The sequence below is a fragment of the Oncorhynchus keta genome, chromosome 19 (genome assembly GCF_023373465.1).
Source record: "Oncorhynchus keta strain PuntledgeMale-10-30-2019 chromosome 19, Oket_V2, whole genome shotgun sequence".
In the NCBI taxonomy this organism is placed as follows: Eukaryota; Metazoa; Chordata; class Actinopteri; order Salmoniformes; family Salmonidae; genus Oncorhynchus; species Oncorhynchus keta.
Window position 1 is genome coordinate 58,523,426 of NC_068439.1, and position 25,583 is coordinate 58,549,008.

At 42.9% G+C, this 25,583-nt stretch overlaps 2 protein-coding genes across 2 annotated transcripts in view; both read right to left on the minus strand.

The window, feature by feature from the left end:
* Nucleotides 1-25,583, minus strand: part of LOC118397791 (snRNA-activating protein complex subunit 1-like) — a 246,241-nt gene that overhangs the window by 77,954 nt on the left and 142,704 nt on the right. The gene's annotated exons all lie outside the window — the stretch shown is intronic.
* The window catches only part of kcnh5a (potassium voltage-gated channel, subfamily H (eag-related), member 5a), a 127,661-nt gene continuing 110,957 nt past the window's right edge, over nucleotides 8,880-25,583 (minus strand). The window contains exon 12 of the mRNA XM_035794026.2: nucleotides 8,880-11,401. Coding sequence (XP_035649919.1) covers nucleotides 10,268-11,401 — 1,134 coding nt within the window. The 3' untranslated portion in view covers nucleotides 8,880-10,267. The remainder of the gene's footprint in view (nucleotides 11,402-25,583) is intronic.

Below are 25,583 nucleotides of genomic sequence, written 5' to 3' on the forward strand. Positions count from 1 at the left end.
GGGGGTGAGAAGGATTACTTTATCCTATCCTAGGTATTCCTTAAAGAGGTGGGGTTTCAGGTGTCTCCGGAAGGTGGTGATTGACTCCGCTGTCCTGGCGTCGTGAGGGAGTGTGTTCCACCATTGGGGAGCCAGAGCAGCGAACAGTTTTGACTGGGCTGAGCGGGAACTGTACTTCCTAAGTGGTAGGGAGGCGAGCAGGCCAGAGGTGGATGAACGCAGTGCCCTTGTTTGGGTGTAGGGCCTGATCAGAGCCTGGAGGTACTGAGGTGCCGTTCCCCTCACAGCTCCCAGGCAAGCACCATGGTCTTGTAGCGGATGCTTCAACTGGAAGCCAGTGGAGAGAGCGGAGGAGCGGGGTGACGTGAGAGAATTTGGGAAGGTTGAACACCAGACGGGCTGCAGCGTTCTGGATGAGTTGTAGGGGTTTAATGGCACAGGCAGGGAGCCCAGCCAACAGCGAGTTGCAGTAATCCAGACGGGAGATGACAAGTGCCTGGATTAGGACCTGCGCCGCTTCCTGTGTGAGGCACTCGGCACTCTGCGGATGTTGTAGAGCATGAACCTACAGGAACGGGCCACCGCCTTGATGTTAGTTGAGAACGACAGGGTGTTGTCCAGGATCACGCCAAGGTTCTTAGCGCTCTGGGAGGAGGACACAATGGAGTTGTCAACCGTGATGGCGAGATCATGGAACGGGCAGTCCTTCCCCGGGAGGAAGAGCAGCTCCGTCTTGCCGAGGTTCAGCTTGAGGTGGTGATCCGTCATCCACACTGATATGTCTGCCAGACATGCAGAGATGCGATTCGCCACCTGGTCATCAGAAGGGGGAAAGGAGAAGATTAATTGTGTGTCGTCTGCATAGCAATGATAGGAGAGACCATGTGAGGTTATGACAGAGCCAAGTGACTTGGTGTATAGCGAGAATAGGAGAGGGCCTAGAACAGAGCCCTGGGGGACACCAGTGGTGAGAGCGCGTGGTGAGGAGACAGATTCTCGCCACGCCACCTGGTAGGAGCGACCTGTCAGGTAGGACGCAACAAGCGTGGGCCGCGCCGGAGATGCCCAACTCGGAGAGGGTGGAGAGGAGGATCTGATGGTTCACAGTATCGAAGGCAGCCGATAGGTCTAGAAGGATAAGAGCAGAGGAGAGAGAGTTAGCTTTAGCAGTGCGGAGCTCCTCCGTGATACAGAGAAGAGCAGTCTCAGTTGAATGACTAGTCTTGAAACCTGACTGATTTGGATCAAGAAGGTCATTCTGAGAGAGATAGCGGGAGAGCTGGCCAAGGACGGCACGTTCAAGAGTTTTGGAAAGAAAAGAAAGAAGGGATACTGGTCTGTAGTTGTTGACATCGGAGGGATCGAGTGTAGGTTTTACAGGTTTCAAAGACCCCAGTCACCAAAGTCATAGACTGTTCTTTCTGCTACCGCACGGCAAACAGTACCGGAGCACCAAGTCTTGGACCAAAAGGCTCCTTAACAGCGTCCCAAGCCATACGACTGCTGAACAATTAAAACTATTTACATTTCCCCACCCCCTACTGTTTATTATCCATGCATAGTCACTTTACAAATTACATTGACAAACCTGTATTTATTTTCACTTGAGTTTATTTCGTAAATTTTTTCTTAACTCTACTTCTTGAACTGCATTGTGGGTTAAGGGCTTGTAAGTAAGCATTTCATGGTAAGGTTGTATTCGGCGCATGTGACAAATATAATTTGATTTGATTTGATTTGGTTCTCTGCTTATATTCCCCCTTTATTTATCCTATGGTTCTGACTTGGTGTACAGGGAGAATACTGCAAGAGCGGCCCATGTTCTGAATTGTGTCGTTGTACATTCCAAAAGTGCTGAACAAATAGTTATATTGACTACGTCCGTCCGAACTCGCTCATTAATGTCTTAATCGAAATTACAGATTGCCTCTTATCCACTCATCATCCCGTTATGCCATAGTTTGTACATCTCAAATGGCAATAGAAACCACATTTGTCTAAGCAAGTCAGCCATATCAGCTATGATTTTTTAAAGGCAGTAAATTAGGGTGAATGTTTCGCTGCCAGACAATGCTCCGCGTATAGCCAAGTGTGGCAGTGGTATGGTGCTGGGACTGCTGTTGGGACTGGCATGCATCTAAACCATTTTTGGGGAGTTTGCCCCACCAAGATTTACATGCTAAAATCACCACTGATTCTACCTTATTTTAGCCAGCTCCTATTATTATTTTGGATGTCTAGGTTTTTCATGGAACGACAGATGTGATGATGCCGGTGACCCTCGTATTTAGAAAAATGTAAGTTGTTTTCCTGTAACAATTGCTTGTTTTCCATTTTATTTTAATCAAAACCAAGCCTTCAGTAGAAACGTCCTCTCACTGTCAACTGCGTTTATTGTCAGCAAACTTAACATGTGTAAATATTTGTATGAACACAAGATTCAACAACTGAGACATAATCTGAACGAGTTCCACAGACATGTGACTAAAGGAAATGGAATAATGTGTCCCTGAACAAAGGGGGATAAAAATCAAAAGTAACAGTCAGTATCTTGTGTGGCCACCAGCTTCATTAAGTACTGCAGTGCATCTCCTCCTCATGGATTGCACCAGATTTGCCCGTTCTTGCTGTGGGATGTTACCCCACTCTTCCACCAAGGCACCTGCAAGTTCCTGGACATTTCTGGGGGGAATGGCCCTAGCCCTCACCCTCCGATCCAACAGGTCCCAGACGTGCTTAATGGGATTGAGATCCGGGCTCTTCGCTGGCCATGGCAGAACACTGACATTCCTGTCTTGCAGGAAATCACTCACAGAACAAGCAGTATGGCTGGTGGCATTGTCATGCTGGAGGGTCATGTCAGGATGAGCCTGCAAGAAGGGTACCACATGAGGGAGGAGAATGTCTTCCCTGAAACACACAGCGTTGAGATTGCCTACAATGACAACAAGCTCAGTCCGATGATGCTGTGACACACCGCCCCAGACAATAACGGACCCTCCACCTCCATTTCGCTCCAGAGTACAGTCCTCGGTGTAACACTCATTCCTTCAACGATAAACGTGAATCTGACCATCACCCCTGGTGAGACAAAACCGCGACTTGTCAGTGAAGAGCACATTTTGTCAGTCCTGTCTGGTCCAGCGACGGTGGGTTTGTGTCCATAGGCGACGTTGTTGCCGGTGATGTCTGGTGAGGACCTGTCTTACAACAGGCCTAAGCCCTCAGTCCAGCCTCTCAACCTATTTTGGACATTCTGAGCACTGATGGAGGGATTGTGCGTTCCTAGTGTAACTCGGGCAGCTGTTGTTGCCATCCTGTACCTGTCCCGCAGGTGTGATGTTCGGATGTACCGATCCTGTGCAGGTGTTGTTACACGTGGTCTGCCACTGCGAGGACAATCAGCTGTCTGTCCTGTCTCCCTGTAGAGCTGTCTTAGGAGTCTCACAGTACGGACATTGCAATTTATTGCCCTGGCCACATCTGCAGTCCTCATGCCTCCTTGCAGCATGCCTAAGGCACATTCACACAGATGAGCAGGGACCCTGGGCATCTTTCTTTTGGTGTTTTTCAGAGTCAGTAGAAAGGCCTCTTTAGTGTCTTAAGTTTTCATAACTTTGACCTTAATTGTCTACCGTCTGTAAGCTTTTGGTGTCTTAACAACTGTTCCACAGGTGCATGTTCATTAATTGTTTATAGTTCATTGAACAAGCACCCTTTACAATGAAGATCTGTGAAGTTATTTGGATTTTTGCAAATTATCTTCGAAAGACAGGGTCCTGAAAAGGGGACTTTTCTTGTTTTGCTGAGTTTATAACGAAGTTTGGTTCAACGGCAACGCGTCATTGCGTCTTTTTTTATCCTGTCCATGCATTGGCCAAGTCGCTTATCAGTAAAATCATTTGAAATTGTCTTAATTTTGCATGTTCAAGTATCCACCCAATTTCCAAAGATGTGCTCCTCCAAACATTTACATTATTCAGTCCTATAATGCCATGTCAAAAGCGGATTTATCTTGCCTATTTAGAATGAGCCTCGCATATAAAATACAATTTACATTTTTGAATGAAACATATTTTTAGTGTAACGAAAAATTAATGGGAGTGTATGGTTGAACGTGCCTCGCATATAAAATACAATTTATAGGAGCCTAGTATTTGTTCTTACTTCTTGAGAAGCGTGAATCTCCTCTTATATATATGCCATTTAGCAGACGCTTTTATCCAAAGCGACTTACAGTCATGTGTGCATACATTCTACGTATGGGTGGTCCCAGGGATCGAACCCACTACCCTGGCGTTACAAGCGCCATGCTCTACCAACTGAGCTACAGAAGGACCTCTGAGGACCTCGCTACTCCTCTGAGGAGGAGTAGCGAGAAGGATCGGAGGACCAATGCGCAGCGTGGTAAGTGTCCATAATGTTTAATCAAACAGAACACTAGAACAAAACAATAAACGAAACAGTCCCGTGTGGTAACAAACACTGACACGGAAGACAAACACCCACGACTCAAAAGTGAAACCAGGCTACCTAAGTATGATTCTCAATCAGGGACAACAATTGACAGCTGCCTCTGATTGAGAACCATACTAGACCGAACAGAGAAATCCCAAATTATAAAAAAAATGAACATAGACAACCCACCCAACTTAAGCCTTGACCATACTAAAACAAAGACATAACAAAGGAACTAAGGTCAGAACGTGACAACTTGAAACATGCCAAACCTCTTTAGCAAAACTGGGTGCATTCTAAATAAAATCTTGTTGTTTATTTTCGACTTCACAAAGTTATTGTTGTTTCAGCCAAAACGTTTTAAGTGTTAGCTGGTTATTTAGCACCCTCCATATTAATTTGGCTAATATTTTTTGGAAAGGTAACAATCAAGTTCAAGTTTTATTACAGGAACATGGCATTCAATACAAACTGAAATCCATGAGCATGTTAGTGGAAACGGATTGTATCAGAGTTAGCTGATTTTGAATGCACTGTTAACCCGCGGAAGACACATTTCAGTTGAATACATTCAGTTGAACAACTGACTAGGTATACCCCATTCCCATTAACCTCTTAGGTCGACCCGACACGCAGGCGTCCCATCTAGACATCTGGAAATGCAAATGCGCTACGCTAAATGCTAATAGCACTCGTTTAAACTCAAACGTTCATTAAAACACACATGCAGGGTACTGAATTAAAGCTACACTCGTTGTGAATCCAGCCAACAAGTCAGATTTTTAAAATGCTTTTCGACGAAAGCATGAGAAGGTATTATCTGATAGCATGCAACACCCCTAAAGACCCGCAGGGGACGTAAACAAAATAATTAGCATAGTCGGCGCTACACAAAATGCAGAAATAAAATATAAAACATTCATTACCTTTGACAATCTTCTTTGTTGGCACTCCTAGATGTCCCATAAACATCACTATTGGGTCTTTTTTTAGATTAAATCGGTCCATATATAGCCTAGATATCGATCTATGAAGACTGTGTGATCAAGGAAAAAAACAGCGTTTTATAACGCAACGTCATTTTTAAAAATTAAAACAGTCGATGATAAACTTTCACAAAACACTTCGAAATACTTTTGTAATGCAACTTTAGGTATTAGTAAACGTTAATAATCGATCAAATTGATCACGAGGCGATGTATATTCTATAGCTCTACGTCAATTTCCGGATAAATCTCAACCAAAATATCAGGTCGGAGACCGGAAGAAATGGGCTGTCTCTTCTTCGTTTGACCAAGAAACAAAGCCTAGGCAATTGACAAGACGGGTGACATCGTGTGGAAGCTGTAGGAATTGCAATCTCGGCTCCAGGTAATGTGGTTCCCATTCAACAATACATTCAAGTGGCGCATTGATATATTTTCCAATTTTCAGTGATCAGATTTTCCTGCGCTTTTCGATGAAACGCACGTTCTGTTGTCACGCCTTGGTCTTAGTATTTTTCTTTAGTTATTTGATCAGGCCAGGGTGTGACATGGGTTTATGTTATATTGTATGTTCATATGGCATTTGTAGTATTTGGGATCGCGGCTGATTAGGGGTGTTGTATAGGCTTGGCTGTAGGAGGCAGGTTTTAATCAGAGTCAGGTGATTCAAGTTGTCTCTGATTGGGAACCGTATTTATGGTAGCCTGGTTTCAACTTTGTATTTCGTGGGTGATTGTTCCTTTCTGTGTAGTTTCACCAGATAGGCTGTAATTAGGTGTCACGTTCCGTTTGTTGTTTTGTATTTTGTACCGTTATTTCATGTGTCACTTTTTCTATTAAAGTCATGAGTAACCACTACGCTGCATTTCGGTCCGACTCTCTACATGGTTTGAAGTTTCCACAAACGAAGAACGCCGTTACATCTGTTATAGTCACAGCCGTGATTTAACCAGTTTTAGAAACGTCTGAGTGTTTTCTATCCACACATACTAATCATATGCATATACTATATTCCTGGCATGAGTAGCAGGGCGCTGAAATGTTGTGCAATTTTTAACAGAATGTTCGAAAAAGTAGGGGGTAGGATCAACAGGTTTTAACCCACTGGACAAAACTGGTTGAATCAAGATTGTTTCCATATTATTTCTACCAAAAACATCTATGATGACATTGACTCAACATGCAAAACTGATTTGCAAAGAATCATCAACATATGGCCATTTCTTATTCTTTTTCACACAACTTTTAACCGAAATCCAATGACATGGCGACCTTTTCGTTGATTTCACATTGAATTCACATTAGTTGAAACCTCAACCAGATGTTGATAAGATGTCTGTGCCCATTGGGAATTGATACAAACTGTTTCCAGCATTGCTACATTCTCCAAAAGTCAGATTCTGGACATTGCTATATGACCAGCTAACACATTTCTAAATGGTTTGGTTGAAACAACATCCTAGAGAAGTTTAATTAGCTAAAACTGGCTCAAATCAAACATTTTGTTTGAAATATTATTGTGCTTGATCATATTTCAGAGCACATGGTGAAGGTTCAGATGACACCAACACAGACTAAATGTGTCTTAAATGAGGCCGTGATAAGACCAAATGTCCCAACAAAAATAATTTCTCAATAATCCTTCAGCAAACAAATGTAAAATATGCCAAAATGTTTTCCTCCAAAGTACCTTTTAAATTTCAGAAATATCCAAAACCCAATGGTATATTTTTGTTCCAGTTTCTCTGTCACTTGTGCTCCCTCTCCGGCCTCTAGGTCACCAGGCTGCTCGTTATGGCGCACAACTGTCACCATCGTTACGCTCACCTGGACTCTATCACTTCCCTGATTACCTTCCCTATATATGTCAATCCCTTTGGTTCCTTCCCCAGGCGTGATTGTTTCTGTTTCAGTTTCATGTCTGTGTGCTGTAGTGTTTCTTGTTCTGATTATTTTATTAAAACACTCACTCCCTGAACTTGCTTCCCGACTCTCAGCGCACAGCGTTATATTCACACTGAATGACCCATAGTCGGGAATTCTATCACATTTATTCTGCAGAAATCACATTGTTCCTGTGCAACAGCTAAAAACATTTTAATTCATGTAATTAGACAAGATAAAACAAAGTAATTCTGATTTTAATGAAAGTTGTACATTTTTGCAAACACAAACAATAAATGTGTGTGCGGACTGAATCAGCATCTTGAATCTGGCCTAGTCATGCTTACATAGTCTTTATACAGTGTCGGCTCTGTGTTCGTGTTTGTTATATAAGGTGTCTTATCAAGGCAATTTCTGTAGATACAGTGCCTTGCGAAAGTATTCGGCCCCCTTGAACTTTGCGACCTTTTGCCACATTTCAGGCTTCAAACATAAAGATATAAAACTGTATTTTTTGTGAAGAATCAACAAGTGGGACACAATCATGAAGTGGAACGACATTTATTGGATATTTCAAACTTTTTTAACAAATCAAAAACAAAAAAATGGAATGGTTCAAAATTATTCAGGTGTTAGTTAATACTTTGTCAGCGCCAGACCTTTTGCTGCAATTACAGCTGTGGAAAGAACTGGGTATGTCTCTATCAGTTTTGCACAACCTCGAGAGACTGAAGCTTTTTTCCCATTCCTCCTTGCAAAACAGCTTGAGCTCTGAGGTTGGATGGAGAGACATTTGTGAACAGCAGTTTTCAGTTCTTTCCACAGATTCTTGATTGGATTCAGGTCTGGACTTTGACTTGGCCATTCTAACACCTGGATATGTTTATTTTTGAACCATTCCATTGTAGATTTTGCTTTATGTTTTGGATCATTGTCTTGTTGGAAGACAAATCTCTTTCCCAGTCTCAGGTCTTTTGCAGACTCCATCAGGGCAAAAGGCAAAGTTCAAGGGGGCCGAATACTTTCGCAAGGCACTGTATGTCAACTTTCCAAAATGCATTCAATCAGTTGTGGACATGGTAACTCTCTACACAAAGTGGTAGCTAACAATATGATATGGTAAACAATGAGGATGCTTCCATTAATTTCCATCTGGGAAAATAAATCTCAAGCACATGCATGAAAGTCCTCTCTATGCAAGCATAATCCACAAACAGTTTTGTATCTTTGTAAAATTGGAATTAACATTTTTGTATAAAACATTTTTAGTATAACGAAAAACTAAGGGGAGTGTATGGTTGAAATCACTTTGTATTAAAAACCTCTGCATTAAACAGCTTAGTAAGTTCTCAACACTACCATTTGGTCTATAAGTATAACTAAATCATGTTGTACTGGAGGTGGTCATTGAGAAACTAAGGCACAGATGTAATCACACAATAATATCAAATTTAGAATACATTTGTGCTAATCATTATCTCACGAAGACTTACCTTAGGTCGGGTTTTTGATTCATCTCTACATGCATAGTTATAATGTGCTTGTAGTTACATCTCCCCTGCAGCTGTTTGATTAAATATTGTTCTATTATATAATTAAATCATCTCTGCCTTAATCTTTGGACCGAGTTTTCCACAGCAAAATGTATTTCTTTGCGAATAAAGGTGATTCTGATTCTGTCAATTAGACAGTCACAGAGGCTATTTGCCTAAACAGGGCCTGTTTTCATGTCATTGATGTACTGAATATTTGATAAATTAAAACAGCTTTAAATCTTACAGGTGTGTAGTGTTAGACTATACCTGTGTATCAAGCATTTCTTTGTTTTGGGCCCACACTGGTAACCAACCGTCTGTCAATCAGGTTGAACATCTGATCAATATTTATTTATATTTATTTGTTTTACCTTTATTTAACCTTTATTTAACCAGGTAAGTCAGTTAAGAACAAATTCTTATTTTCAATGACAGCCTAGGAACAGTGGGTTAACTGCCTGTTCAGTGGGTTAACTGCGTTGCAACCTTCGGGTTACTAGTCCAACACTCTAACCACTAGGCTACCCTGCCGCCCCATAATAAAACAGCTTTAGATCTTATAAAGATGTGTAACCATGGAAGTCTACAAGATGATTATTGACTACTCTAAGCATTGCACTTTGCAATCACAATATGAATCAGTGATTTTCAATCTTCTGACCTACTAGTGGATCACGATATGAATCAGTGATTTACAACATTCTGACTTACTAATTGATCACGATATGAATCAGTGATTTACAACCTTCTGAACTACTAGGGGGCCTTCTGTCTGATTCTTATTGTCAGATTGTTCATTATTATATTGACAGATTGCTTCTGTATGGGGTGATCACAACAACCCTTAAATCCAGGGCTGCCAACACAAAAATAAGTCAACAAAATGGAAATCTTTCATTTCCAATTCAAATGCTAACTAAAGATTAACCATGATTAACCTAAATGAGGGAAGTTGCTAAATGAGGGAAGTTTTTTTCGGTAACATGTTTGTTTATGTGACCCAAGCTCTTACAAATCGCTTTACTGCTTAGCTGTTTGTGCTCGGTATAGAAGGTCTATAGACTGGACCTGGGAAGAGCAGACTCAATGTGAAAGTACATCAACAAAGTCAAAAACTGTTAAATCCCTGTGCTACTGTACTGAAGATACTGTACAGTCCAAAATCTGTATCTTAAAATAATTTATGCATGCAGTCAACTGCATAAATGTACAAGCAATTGCAATCCAAAGGTTTCTTTAAAATGTCTTTGGCAGGCCAGAATCCAGCTGGACATGCAAATGGTTATTTACACTAAAACAATTTCCCACCTAAATTCTGTGTCCAGTTTCCTCAACTTGTCCATTAAAGAAAAAGATTGGGCACGGAAGTTGGCGCAAATAAATACATCAATGTTTTTTTGTCATTCAAAAAGGTCCATTGTCTCTCTCAATGTCCGGTGTGACAGGTCGTGACACGGTGAAGATGTCCTGGCATTTGATCTTAGCCTTGGGGGTAGAGGTCTGCGGCAGTGAGAGCCTCCTTTTCTCAGACAGCAATCTGAGGATCTCACTAACTTGGGCTTCAAGTGTTGATAAACGGCCACTCAGCATCTGGATATCTCCCTTCAGCTCCAGCTTGGCCTCCTGGAGAGTGGACTGGAGCAGCACCTGTTCAGACATGGGTTGGAAGGGGTGGCCAAGCACACCCACACTCCCAACCCCGAGGCTGTGTTCAAAAGGACTTCTCCCCATTGGACTCCGCTCATAGGGGCTTGGTGCGTCCCCTGCCCTGTCGATCCGAAGATCACTCTTGGTAATGCCACTGTCACAGGAGTCTGTCTTGTGGAGTGCGCTCTTCTCGTCGCCCCCCTCTCCTGTGCTGCTGATGCCACCCCCGCTGCTGCTCTCCCCACCTTCTGCCTCCTGGCTCTTGCTGTCATCAGTCAACTGTTCTGAGGATTGGGACACATCACCCCATTCCTCCTCTTCTCTCTGCTGTGGCCCTTCAGGTTCATCGGGGGCCAGTGGCACCGCCACTGTAGCATTCTTAAACCTCATCCAGCCTTGACCACCACCTCCACCCCTGGGCCGTACCAGACTGGTGACCCTCAGGCAGTTCTGGTCCACCACACTGGGCTTCAGCTCCTTGACCTCGTGACAACCAGTGTGAATGGGCTCCCCAGTGTGGACATAGGCCAGTGAACTCTGCAACGGGGTGATCTGGGAGACAGTAACTACACTGGAGCCACCGCTTGTAGTCCCTCCACCTGTGCCAGGTGCCCCATTCTGCATCGGGGAGCCATTTTGGTGCTGCAAGGGGTGAGTCTGACACTGTTGGTGTGGGAGATTGGTAAGGGGGTGGTGGTGCTCAACCTGAAGCCGGTTGCGCTCCAGGTCAGGCTGAGCTTGGATTGGCATGCGAATCTCTTTCTGCTGCTTGAACTTCTGGAAGAGCTTGCGAACCGGGTGGTCAATAGGAATGGAGAGCATTACTTCATTCTTCTGCTGCCGGCGCTCTTCCTCCTCCTTCTTCACATCGGCGATCTTTCGGAAGATTATCTGCAGAGATATTGCGAGAGGAAGAGAGATCTATGCATAAGGACAGGCTGGTGAATCAGAACATGCCTTAATCACAAGTATACTGTCTTGCATATACTACGCTTCTGGCAGGGCATGTTTTTCCGACCACCATACAATTAAAAATATAATGCTATAATTTAATGGGATGAACACAAAACATTAAAATTGTGATAAATATGTCGACAACTAGCCACTAAACGGAGCACCAAAACAACTCATGCACATACTGAACTGAGCAGTGTTACTGATTGCATGTTCACTATATACAGTTTTGCCATTACTTGCAAATTAAAGCTAACATATAAACCTGAAGAGGCATAAACTTGTGCTGCATAGACCTAGAGAAAAACAAATCACTGTTAACAAAATAAGACTTAAGTTTATAGATTTTTCAGTACTAACGTCTAGCGACATTACAGACGGACACCAAATTGTATTGAGAGAAAAAAAATGCACATCTATGATAGTTACAGATGTAGCAGATCTGTAATTTCCAATTACCGTATAGTGCACTGTCAATATTGTTGCACACAGTGTAAATCTGCTAGTAAACATCTCATAACAATGCTCACAATGCTGATGCACCTGACGTAAAATGAAAATGCAATCATAGCAAATGATAGATCATTTGATCTAATAACTGTTGAGATTGTCACATATATATTTTGTTATATATACACAATGGTAACACCTTGAGTTTAAACAATGAAAGACTGACACCTAGTGGCATATTTAATATGACATCAGCAACGTCTGATGACTCCCAACGTGACATTTGTGATAGGCTATTGGGTAATGCATATCTGATAGACATACATGTAATAAAATCGTCTTCACCCCCTTCTCTCCATCTCTGGACCCTTTTGACTCTGGGTTTCTGTGCTGCCCTTAATGATGCTTTGATTGCATACAGTATTAATTTGTTGGTGTTAATACATTTTTCAGTCCTCTTACTGATAACCCAGGCAGGCATAACCAGACCAGCTTCACAAACTAGTGGGCACATAGTTGCTCCTTGGCTTTCTACTCTTTATACTATCGAGGATAAGAACACCTTCTCTAGGAACAATGTGTTTCAAATATTTTTATTAAACACACACAAGAATGGTGTATACAAGACAGGTATACAATTCTTATCTAAACATAAAAGAGCGTACAGGAACAACAAGACCCAGAGTTCTGGGTGCAGAACAAAAATACTGTCAAATAGGCCAGAATAAACTGGATAACCTAACCTCTATCAAAATAAAAGATGGCGGAACCGCAAAAGTTCTTCTGTGCAAAGGTGTTTATTTACAAGTGAAGGAACAAAAAACAACAGTACTGCCATCAACGTCTACCTTATGGGACAGCTTAAAAACAATGCTGCCCCATCCACAGCTCAATCCAAAATAACCTCCCCATGACTGAAAAGAGGCTCCTTTTGTAGGGCTAGCCCCTCCCCTCAGAACAATTAACCCTGGTTAATTAATCAATTAATAATACAAACATACATTTTCCATGAACTAAACATACTAAAGGATATACATTGCAACACGGTTTTAAACAATATCACAACATAACATTTACAACATTACATCACTACTGACAATATCTTTCAATATGCCCATGTGCATTAATGAGCCATTTGGGACAGGCACTATAAAGCCAACCCAATTCCCTGAGCTCGGGTCCTTTCCCAGCATACCCGGAAGCTACAGAGATGGAGAGAGAGGAACAGACAAACAAACAATGCGCTCATCCACAACATTGATAAGTATAATAATTATTGTATCTCTCAAATATGAACACTGACAAGTGTGAAATGCATGCACCAAGACAGAAGTTAATTTGTGTGTCGACCCACATTGTTAACTTATCTTATAATGGCGCAGGGAGGAGTGAAGAATATGTGTGTGCGTTAAAGAACCAAAGGCCAGTGACGGACTTCTACGTCACAAATACAAAACATGACATACAAAACAAGGACACGTAGAAAGAAAGAGGGAAGATGTCCCCACCCCTTTATTCCCCAAACCCCCAACTGCTTGGGTGGCAGGGCCAGGACATGCTGCCCAAAGGTAGATTAAAATATTACAATTGAGAGTGTGTTACTAAGTACAAATTCACAGCGCCGACTCGTCCAAGTAGGAGAGGAAAGGCTGCCAGGTTTGATCAAATGTTGATAATTTATTGTTCAGAATATATCTAATTATTTCTAAGTGTACAGTGTTTGCCAGTTCACTGAACCATAATTTGGTAGAGGGCGCTTCCCTCCTTTTCCAAAACAACAAGATTAGTTTTTTTGCCGAGATGAGACCGTACGAGATTAGTTGTTTTGGGGGGTTGGTTAGTCCGTTTAGGGACTCAGATACTCCCAGGATTATCAGAAGCGGGCCTGGATCTATTGAAGTCTCCAAAACTTCAGAGAGGATCCCAAAAATTCCACACCAATAACCATGCAAGCTAGAGCATAGGGCAAAGCCTTGATGGCATCTGTAGAAGGTGTGCCAACAGATTGAAAAGCATCATATAGACGCGATATCAGTTTATCTGAGGTGGGGCATATTTTTATGCATCCGTCAAACATGGAAGGTTTAGCATTCCCAAATGTTGGGAGGTGTTTTCTAACGTAGTCTCTAATTTGTAGGTATCTGAAAAAATTACTTCTGGGAAGATTATAAGTTTCCCTCAGCAACTCAAAGGAAGCAAAGGTCCCTTCTATGTATAAATCCCCTATGGTACTTATCCCCAACTCTCCCCATCGCTCAAAGGTGTTATCAAGGTTAAAAGGGGCAAAGGAGGGATTCCTGGCGACAGGGAGCATGAATGACATTGGTCTAAGCTCAAAGTGGACTTTAATTTGCTTCCAGATTCGGACTGTGCTATGTATAATAGGATTGTTACAATAAAGTGACATCTCCAGATTGACAGGCAACAAAATCACAGCGCCAATAGAGAAGGGGTGACACTCCTCACGCTCCATACTAAGCCAGCTGGATGCCGGAAGTACGTCATCCAACAGAAACGTAACAACGCGGAGGTTAGCGGCCCAGTAATAAAATATAAAATTTGGGAGAGACAATCCTCCTTCCATCTTGGATTTACAGAGGTGTTTTTTACCTATCCTGTGTGTTTTATAATCCCAGATGAAAGGATTGATAATTGAGTCCAGTTGTTTATGAAAGGATTTAGGTATGAATACTGGGATGTTCTGATATAGGTAGAGCAGTTGTGGGAGGAAGACCATTTTAATGGCATTAATTCTTCAGAGCAGAGAAATTGGGAGAGTTCTCCAAAATAGTATGTTTGCTTTGAGTTTTTGTATCAGAGAGGGTAAATTCTCTTTAAATAGTAAGGAGTATTGTTTGGAAACTACAATTCCTAGGTAGGTACATTTTTCTGAAGATAACTTAAATGGGAGATGTTCTAGCCAGGAGGTATTTTGCGACCGTATGGGCATTAATTCACACTTGTTCCAATTTATTCTGTATCCCGAGAAGGTACCAAACAAATTGATCACATCAAGAATAGCTGGGATACTAGCCTGGGGTTCTGTTACGTAGAGGAGGATGTCATCTGCGTATAGGGAGATCTTATTTAGAGTATCTTTAGTATTATAGCCGTGTATTGCTGCATGAGATATAATCGTCTGAGCGAGCGGTTCGATAATTAAGGTGAAGAGCATAGGCGACAGCGCACAACCCTGCCTTGTCCCCCTGTTGAGGTTAAATCGGGGCGACAATGATTGGTTAGTGAGTATTCTGGCACAGGGGTTCCTATATAAAAGCTGGATCCAATTTATGAACCTATCTCCAATATTACATTTCTGTAGGACCTTGAATAGATAGGGCCACTCAACTTGGTCAAAGGCCTTTTCGGCGTCAAGAGATATGACGGCAAATCTTTAGAGATTTAATTGCTTCTCGAATTTCATCAAGAGATATTTCCTTATTCAGAAGTTAGAATCTTCCTGGTTCAGGGCAGGAAGATTACAGTCCTCCAAAAATGTTTGCATAATTAAGGGGTTAGGATCCGCTTTAGATGTATATAGTCTCATAAAACTGCCGGAATCTGTCATTGATGTCTTTGGGGGAAGAGAGTAATTCCCCAGATGTAGATTTAACCCTGTGAATCATTCGGTCACTCACATTTTTTCTAAGTTGTCTGGCAAGTAATTTGTGTGGTTTGTCACCAAACTCAAAATATTTTTGCTTGGCATAGAGATAAGATTTAGCAATTTTAGCTGAGAGAATCTGATTATATTCTAATTTTAAAGAGGTAATTTTTTTATGTTTCTCCATAGATGGGTGGCTAGCATTCTCCCTATCCAGTCAGTGAATTTGTCCCTCCAGTTCTTCCAGTTTTCCTCTGTTTTGCCTACTCCTGGCAGCCTGAAAGGAGATGATACAGCCTCTCAGTGTTTCCCACAATAATGCTGGGGAGGTCTCTGTGTTGTCGTTGGTATCAAAGAAAAATGTAATTTGGTCTTTAAGATATTCACAGAATGTTGGTTCTGTGAGGAGCTGAGGATTCAACCTCCAGACCCTCTCGTTTGGTACAATGTCACCCAATCTCAGGGAGAAGGTGAGTGGACTGTGGTCCGAGATTATAATATCATGATACCTCACATTACAGGTATAGGGGAGTAGTCTAGCATCCAACAAAAAGTAGTCAATTCGAGTGTAAACATTGTGAACATGAGAGTAAAAGGAGTATTCCCTACCTGTAGGGTTAGCGATCCTCCATATATCAAATAAGTTCAAATTTTTTATGTAGGTATTCAAGAATTCGCTTGAATAGGAGGTAGGGGTTCGCCGGGCAGAGGATCTATCCAAATATTGGTCTAGCACACAGTTAAGGTCCCCTCCAATGACCAGGTTAGTATGGGAGATATCTGGAATCAGGGCAAGGACTCTTTTGAAAAAAGAGGGGTTGTCAATGTTTGGCCCATAGATATTTAGTAGAGTTACTGAGGTAGAGTGGATTTCTCCTATTGCGATCACATACCGACCCTCTTTATCCGCATTAGTGGTTTTATGTAGAAAGGGAATTCCTTTCCGTACCAGAATCGCTGTGCCTCTCGTTTTGGCAGAGAAGTTAGAGTGATACACTTGCCCCACCCACCTACACTTAAGTCTGCTATGAGAGTTATTCTTCAGATGAGTTTCTTGCAAAAATATAATATCAGACAAGAGTGCTTTCAAGTGGGCTAGGACCTTGCCCCTCTTAATTGGTTCGTTTAAACCCTTGACATTCCAGGAAGTGAATGTAAGCCCCGCCCTCCTCTCGTTTGTAGTTCCTATGGTGGCCTGCATACCATGTAACTTGATGAAAAGGTAAGAAAGCGCACCAAACCATCACGATCAGCATATGTAGCACCTACACCAGAGCAGTATCCAACCCACCCCTCCCCCTGCAAGCACCTTTACTTCCCACCCTGTTCCTCTAATTTCCCCAACACTTACCCCCCCCCCCACGCCCAATTTTTCAGTTTTTGATTTGTTAAAAAAGTTTGAAATATCCACTAAATGTCGTTCCACTTCATGATTGTGTCCCACTTGTTGTTGATTCTTCACTAAAAAATACAGTTGTATATCTTTATGTTTGAAGCCTGAAATGTGGCAAAAGGTCGCAAAGTTCAAGGGGGCCGAATACTGTCGCAAGGCACTGTATAAATGGTATGGTAGTAAGAATAATGTAAGGATTGTAAAATAAATAACGAAACAAAACAAAAGTGGGGGAATATAAGTATATCCGTCCGAAGGTGTCAGTGATCAAACCTGGAAGTAAAAAATATGCATCGCTCTGAGCACAGCCGGGATGAAAGTGAATTTAACATTAATTGAGAGCTCTGACCGCCATTCATTGGTCTGCTCAGCGTCTTACATGTTCGGTAGCCCTTGTTGAGCCCGTTTAATACGTTTTCACCCAATTTGGTATAGTATGGTATACGATATATAGTATAGTATTCGAGTCCATGAGCAGACCCTAACACGCAATAACAAGGCACTCTAACCTGTACGGGGGATTGGTGTATAACCCCGGATAAACTTCTCTGCGTCCAAAACCGAGGAGAGCCAAATCTTCTCACCGGAAGGCGGGGTAATTCTTAGTCTTGCAGGGAAGAGTAAGGCTGAGCGAAGATGGAGTTTGTAGAGTTTGGTCATGACATCTGTGTAGTCGGCGCGATGCTTTGCCACATCGGGCGCATAATCCCCATATACACGGAATGGATGCCCTTTATGTGACAGGTTGCTCCTCATTCGAGCTTCACGCAGGATAAGATCATTGGTCTTGAAACTGTGACAACAGATGATTACTGGGTGAGGACGTTGGCCTGGTCCAGGCACTGGGACAAGGGAGCGATGTGCGCGGTCCAGCTGGGGATCCGAATCCAAAACATCCGATCCCATTGCATCCTTCAATAGCTTGGCGAAGAAGTCGGTGGGGCGAGAGCCCGCCTCTACACCCTCTGCCAGACCAACAACGCGAAGGTTATTACGTCTGGATCGGCCCTCCAGGTCCACCACTTTCACAGAAAGCCTCTGCACAGTATCCTGCAATGACGTGCATAGATTCTCTAACTCGTCGATCCTACCAGCGTTGAATTCAGAAGCTTTCTCAAGGTCCACAATACTCTGGCCATGCGATGCGACCGTTCAAATGATGCTCTCGATTTTGGTGTCCAGTTCAGCAATAGTGGCCTTAAGATCCTCAGCTATAGCAACACGTAGCTCCCCCAAAGCCCGGGTGAGTTCTGTAAGTGTCACGTTGTTGCATGTGCCTCCCGCCATGTCTGTCTCGTTGTTTAGTGGGGAGTAGGCCTCCGTTGTGGATTTATTGTCCTTTGGTCGCTTATTACTCAGCATTTTCATATAAAAGTTACAATCTTGTATTAGAAAGAAACGTTTGTTGTAAAAAGTGCCATAAAGTAGGTTAAATTAGATTATTTCTCAAAAAAGTTGCAGGAGCCTCTCACGCACAGCCGTTCACTCAAACATGCTAGCTCCGCCCTCCTCTAGGAACAATTTGGGATTATTGTATTTGATAATACCACAAATGAACCTGAGGCATCTCATTATGAGGGATTTATTTTTAAAATGTGTGTTAGGTCTCATTTCTTTATCTATCATTTAAGTTAATACACAGAGGCTACTACTCAAAGTAATGTTTTTCTCACTGTCAGTTCAGGCAACACTGGACTATCTTGGTGGGACCTTCAGGCACTCAATAGAGGTAAAAATAGAGCAGCACATACCGCTTGTTATCTACTCTGGAGAAAGGGTTCTACATGGAAGCCAAAATGGTTCTACCTGGAACCAAAAAGGGTTCTTCAAAGGGTTTTTCTATGGGGCCAACAGAAGAACCCTTTATGGTTTTAAATAGCACCTTATCCTCTAAGAGTGTAGTAGCTTTAGAGACTGAGAGTGGAGGAGAGAAAGATCAAAAGATAGTGGCTGCCAGGTGTAAGTTGGGATCATTTGTTTTCTGTATTAAATCGGGTCAATCAGGAGTGAGAGAACAGCAGGGGGGGACTTCGTTTTTCTTGGATAGACATTGAAAAATGGAAACATTTTTGTTTTTGCATACAAACCCCCCAAATACTTGATATTTAGATTTTCACATGTGGGTTGGTGTTAAATGTGGAATGCCTGTCATTGGCCAAATGCACAGGCAACATTTCCTGTCCCTTACAAAATAGGAGTTCTAAATCCATTCTATTAATCTATTGTCTATTAATTAATCTGCCAAAGGGGGCGGAGTCGCAGTCTACTGCAGAGATAGCCTGCAAAGTAATGTCATACTTTCCAGGTCCATACCCAAACAGTTTGAACTACTAATTTTGAAAATTACTCTCTCCAGAAACAAGTCTATCACTGTTGCCGCCTGCTACCGACCCCGTCAGCTCCCAGCTGCGCCCTGGACACCATTTGTGAATTGATCGCCCCTCATCTAGCTTCAGAGTTTGTTCTGTTAGGTGACCTAAACTGGGATATGCTTAACACCCCGGCAGTCCTACAATCTAAGCTAGATGCCCTCAATCTCACTCAAATCATCAAGGAACCCACCAGGTACAACCCTAACTCTGTAAACAAGGGCACCCTCATAGACGTCATCCTGACCAACTGGCCCTCCAAATATACCTCCGCTGTCTTCAACCAGGATCTCAGCGATCACTGCCTCATCGCCTGTATCCGCCACGGAGCCGCAGTCAAACGACCACCCCTCATCACTGTCAAACGCTCCCTAAAACACTTCTGTGAGCAGGCCTTTCTAATCGACCTGGCCCGTGTATCCTGGAAGGACATTGACCTCATCCCGTCAGTTGAGGATGCCTGGTCATTCTTTAAAAGTAACTTCCTCACCATTTTAGATAAGCATGCTCCGTTCAAAAAATGCAGAACCAAGAACAGATACAGCCCTTGGTTCACTCCAGACCTGACTGCCCTCGACCAGCACAAAAACATCCTGTGGCGGACTGCAATAGCATCGAATAGCCCCGTGATATGCAACTGTTCAGGGAAGTCAGGAACCAATACACGCAGTCAGTCAGGAAAGCTAAGGCCAGCTTCTTCAGGCAGAAGTTTGCATCCTGTAACTCCAACTCCAAAAAGTTCTGGGACACTGTGAAGTCCATGGAGAACAAGAGCACCTCCTCCCAGCTGCCCACTGCACTGAGGCTAGGAAACACGGTCTCCACCGATAAATCCATGATTATCGAAAACTTCAATAAGCACTTCTCAACGGCTGGCCATGCCTTCCGCCTGGCTACTCCAACCTCGGCCAACAGCTCCGCCCCCCGTAGTTCCTCACCCAAGCCTCTCCAGGTTCTCCTTTACCCAAATCCAGATAGCAGATGTTCTGAAAGAGCTGCAAAACCTGGACCCGTACAAATCAGCTGGGCTTGATAATCTGGACCCGCTATTTCTGAAACTATCTGCCGCCATTGTCGCAACCCCTATTACCAGCCTGTTCAACCTCTCTTTCATATCGTCTGAGATCCCCAAGGATTGAAAGCTGCCGCAGTCATCCCCCTCTTCAAAGGGGAGACACCCTGGACCCAAACTGCTATAGACCTATATCCATCCTGCCCTGCCTATCTAAGGTCTTTGAAAGCCAAGTCAACAAACAGGTCACTGACCATCTCGAATCCCACCGTACCTTCTCCGCTGTGCAATCTGGTTTCCGAGCCGGTCACGGGTGCACCTCAGCCACACTCAAGGTACTAAATGATATCATAACCGCCATCGATAAAAGACAGTACTGTGCAGCCGTCTTCATCGACCTCGCCAAGGCTTTCGACTCTGTCAATCACCAAATTCTTATCGGCAGACTCAACAGCCTCGGTTTTCGGATGACTGCCTTGCCTGGTTCACCAATTACTTTGCAGACAGAGTTCAGTGTGTCAAATCGGAGGGCATGCTGTCCGGTCCTCTGGCAGTCTCTATGGGGGTGCCACAGGGTTCAATTCTCGGGCCGACTCTTTTCTCTGTATATATCAATGATGTTGCTCTTGCTGCGGGCGATTCCCTGATCCACCTCTACGCAGACGACACCATTCTATATACTTTCGGCCCGTCATTGGACACTGTGCTATCCAACCTCCAAACGAGCTTCAATGCCATACAGCACTCCTTCCGTGGCCTCCAACTGCTCCTAAACGCGAGTAAAACCAAATGCATGCTTTTCAACCGATCGCTGCCTGCACCCGCATGCCCGACTAGCATCACCACCCTGGATGGTTCCAACCTTGAATATGTGGACATCTATAAGTACCTAGGTGTCTGGCTAGACTGCAAACTCTCCTTCCAGACTCACATCAAACATCTCCAATCAAAAATCAAATCCAGAGTCGGCTTTCTATTCCGCAACAAAGCCTCCTTCACTCACGCTGCCAAGCTTACCCTAGTAAAACTGACTATCCTACCGATCCTCGATCGGCGATGTCATCTACAAAATGGCTTCCAACACTCTACTCAGCAAACTGGATGCAGTCTATCACAGTGCCATCCGTTTTGTCACTAAAGCACCTTATACCACCCACCACTGCGACTTGTATGCTCTAGTCGGCTGGCCCTCACTACATATTCGTCGCCAGACCCACTGGCTCCAGGTCATCTACAAGTCCATGCTAGGTAAAGCTCCGCCTTATCTCAGTTCACTGGTCACGATGGCAACACCCATCCGTAGCACGCGCTCCAGCAGGTGTATCTCACTGATCATCCCTAAAGCCAACACCTCATTTGGCCGCCTTTCGTTCCAGTACTCTGCTGCCTGTGACTGGAAAATTGCAAAAATCGCTGAAGTTGGAGACTTTTATCTCCCTCACCAACTTCAAACATCAGCTATCCGAGCAGCTAACCGATCGCTGCAGCTGTACATAGTCTATTGGTAAATAGCTCACCCTTTTCACCTACCTCATTCCCATACTGTTTTTATACTGTTTTTATTTATTTACTTTTCTGCTCTTTTGCACACCAACATCTCTACCTGTACATGCCCATCTGATCATTTATCACCAGTGTTAATCTGCAAAATTGTATTATTCGCCTACCTCCTCATGCCTTTTGCACACATTGTATATAGACTGCCCATTTTTTCTACTGTGTTATTGACTTGCTAAATTGTTTACTCCATGTGTAACTCTGTGTTGTCTGTTCACACTGCTATGCTTTATCTTGGCCAGGTCGCAGTTGCAAATGAGAACTTGTTCTCAACTAGCCTACCTGGTTAAATAAAGGTGAAATAAAAATAAAATAAAAATCTATTACTATCTGTCCATACCGTGCCACAGTGCCAATATAAGGGAGTGAGCTGCTGTGATACCCAGGCCGTGTCCAGAAACAAAAATTCTGATCTTGGATTTCCTATTATTTTTCTATATACTTCCATGGTTGATTTCATTGATTCTCCAAATTAACTTCCCCTAATTGACAAATACTTTTTTTCCTACTACTTCCAAGTCAGTTGTAGAGGATCATCATTTTTTTTATTACCCCTTTTTCTCCCCAATTATGTGGTATCCAATTGGTAGTTACAGTCCCGTTCCATCGCTGCAAAGGTCGAGAGCCGTGCGTCCTCCGAAACACAACCCAGCCAAGCCGCACTGCTTCTTGACACAACGCCTGCTTAACCCGGAAGCCAGCCGCACCAATGTGTCGGAGGAATCATGGAACACCTGGCGACCATGTAAGCGTGCATTGTGCCTGACCCGCCACATGAGTCGCTAGTGCGCAATGGGACAGGAACATCCCTGCCGGCCAAACCCTCCCTTGCTCAAGGGCACAAACGGCAGAAGGTGGCATCTGAAACTCTGATGTAAGTTAATAAACAGAGGCTATTGCCCAAACTAAGGTCATTGTAACTGCTCTTGCCAACACACATCATCTTTGTGGAACCTTCAGGCACTTTTTACCAATTGTTAACACACATTTGCTGAAACTACATCTCAGGTACTCAAAACTCTCAACACAAAACAGTTAGCCCCAAACCCCACAGATATATTGCAAAATAAAACACATGAATCAAAATCATGTACTCCCTGCTCAAAATTAAACTCTGCATACAAATGAGGCACACACATCAAATGAATCTAACTTAGTGAAACCCAGACCACACTAATGTGACATATTCAAAACACTACTATCAGGACCTGTTTCACTGTAAAGACTACGATTTTGCTGTGATACAAGAAAGGAATAGAAATGCACAAATGTATGTTTTATATTTCAACATGTCAAACAGGAAACTGTAAGCACACATACAGTAAAAATGTTAACATACAGTAAATATATTTTACATATGTAAAGGGGGAAAAATAGTCCTATTTGTACTGCTGTACTGTATGTTAGATCAATCATATGGAATAGATAAAGAAACTGTCAAATCTAAATCATAAGTCAAGAAACAAATACAAAATCAGTCATGTCTGTTGTTTTGGTCCGTCCACAGATTTTCATCAACATCACAGGTGATATTCTCCTTGGCCAGACAGCGGGAGAAATATCTTCTGGCATTACACATCCACCCCTGACAGGACTCTGCTGGAATGCCACCACAGGCCTCCTCCATTGCCTGGAGAAGGGCCATACGTTCATGGGGTTTGCGATCATACACCTACCGCTGCCATGCTGAAAACAACTCGTCAATGGGGTTGAGAAATGGGGAATATGGTGGGTGATAGAGAATTGTAATCCTAGGATGGTCACGGAACCAGTTGTAGACCTGAGCATCCCGATAGAAAAAGATTGTTGTGTAAGGTGTTCAGGAAATTAAGGAGATGGGCAGTGTTGTATGATCACAAGGGTGGCATGGCGATGGAGGACCATATTGTGGCTCATAGCTGTACATATGGTGACATTTCCCCTGCACTGGCCAGGTACCTCAATGATGGCACGTTGACCAATGATGTTCCTTCCTCTAGTCCTCGTCTTCGCAAAATTGAATCCAGACTCATATATGAATTTGATTTCCTGGGGCATGGGACTTGCATCCAAATCCATGATTCTCTGAAATGACAATGAATACTGTAATTGCTGTATAGTAAAGTTCACTGGCAATGTTTCAAGAGTGTTATACTCGTACATTACTTACTTGCATATATTTGTACCGTTTATCCTTCACTCTTTGGGAATTCCTTTCAAATGGGACTCTGTAGATTTGCTTCATTCGGAGATGGTGTTTCTTAAGGATGCAGGCTATGGTTGGAAAATGGCAGGGTTTTCAATAATCTGTTGTTGGATTTCTCGCAGTCTTATGGCATTTGCACAGTGGCAGCCTCCTGTTAGTCTGTAAATAGATGCGTTCTATCTCCAAGTGGTGATCGTCTTTCAGTTCCACAACAACAAAATAGCATACAGTACAGTGAACACTACAGTAATACAGTATAAAAGATAAACATGTTACAAAGTAATATAGCTCTCAATTTCATACATACAGTACATGAAACATGGACTTTGTTTCCCCTTACATTATGTATTGGAATCTACCGTCTTTACTGTGCTTTACGTTGTTCTACTGTCAAGTAGTAAAAGTAGTAGATAGGTATGTACTGCAAACATTGGACCTATTATCATTTTGGAACGTCCAGATGATGGACGCTACGGTGAAGCGGCTCAGATTGGGCTGCACTCTCTGCCCAACCTCTCTCAAGGTCAAACCATGGTTGACGACACGGTCGCCCGAATTTCTTGGTCTTCCTCCACCTCTACCTCCACCTCCATCTCTACCCCTACCTCCATCTCCACCCGCACCTCCACCTCCAGCCCGATCTCTCTCTGCCAATTTTGCTTCCATTGTTCTCGAAATACAGAAGTACTCCCCTGTGGCCTTTTTATCCATACCAAGGGTGTGATTGCAAAGTGAACATTTAAGCATTTAACGTTTGCACGTGCATGTGAAGAGTGAAAGTGATCAATTGGTAATTGAACTTAGCTTGTTGAAGAGTGTTGCTTTTCATTTGCACACAAGATATTTTAGCTGTGAAGGTTATATGCCAAAGGTAGAGAATTGTGTGTTGTGTTTGGTCAAATATTTGGTATAGAATTGCAATCTGAGTGTAAAGCAAAACATGTGCCAGTAGTATTGCAGATGTGGTGTATGGTTCTGCTAAATGAGTTACAGGCATTGTGCTTCATGGGCCAGTTTTAGTGTGTAAAGAATTGGAAAAAAAAACTGTAATAGAGGTAAAAAATAGAGCAGTGCTTGTCCCTGGTTATACCTTCATGGTCTTTTAGCATCCCTACATGTTCTGCCATTGCATGTTACTTCTCATCAACCAGGGAGCCTCCTGGGAAACAATAAATTCAGCCCCCCACCACTTCAAACGGATTAAACTGCCACGTTTTTACTTAGTCACTTTAGAGACTAACTGTGGGAGAGAGAAAGATCAAAAGACAGTGGCTGCCAAGGGTACGTTGGGATAACTTGTTTCTGCATTAAATCGGCGCAATCAGAAACGAGAAAACACTTATTTTCTTTCTTGTATATAAAACAAATCTACTGAAAAATGGCTTGTTTTTGCATATAAACAAAAAAAAAACTTTGTCCCTTACAAAATAAGAGTTCTAAATCCATTCTATTAATCTATTGTCTATTAATTAACCTATTAATAGCTGTCCATTACCTGCCAAGGTAAGTAAGTAAGTAAATGAGTGAGTGAGTGAGTGAGTGAGTGAGT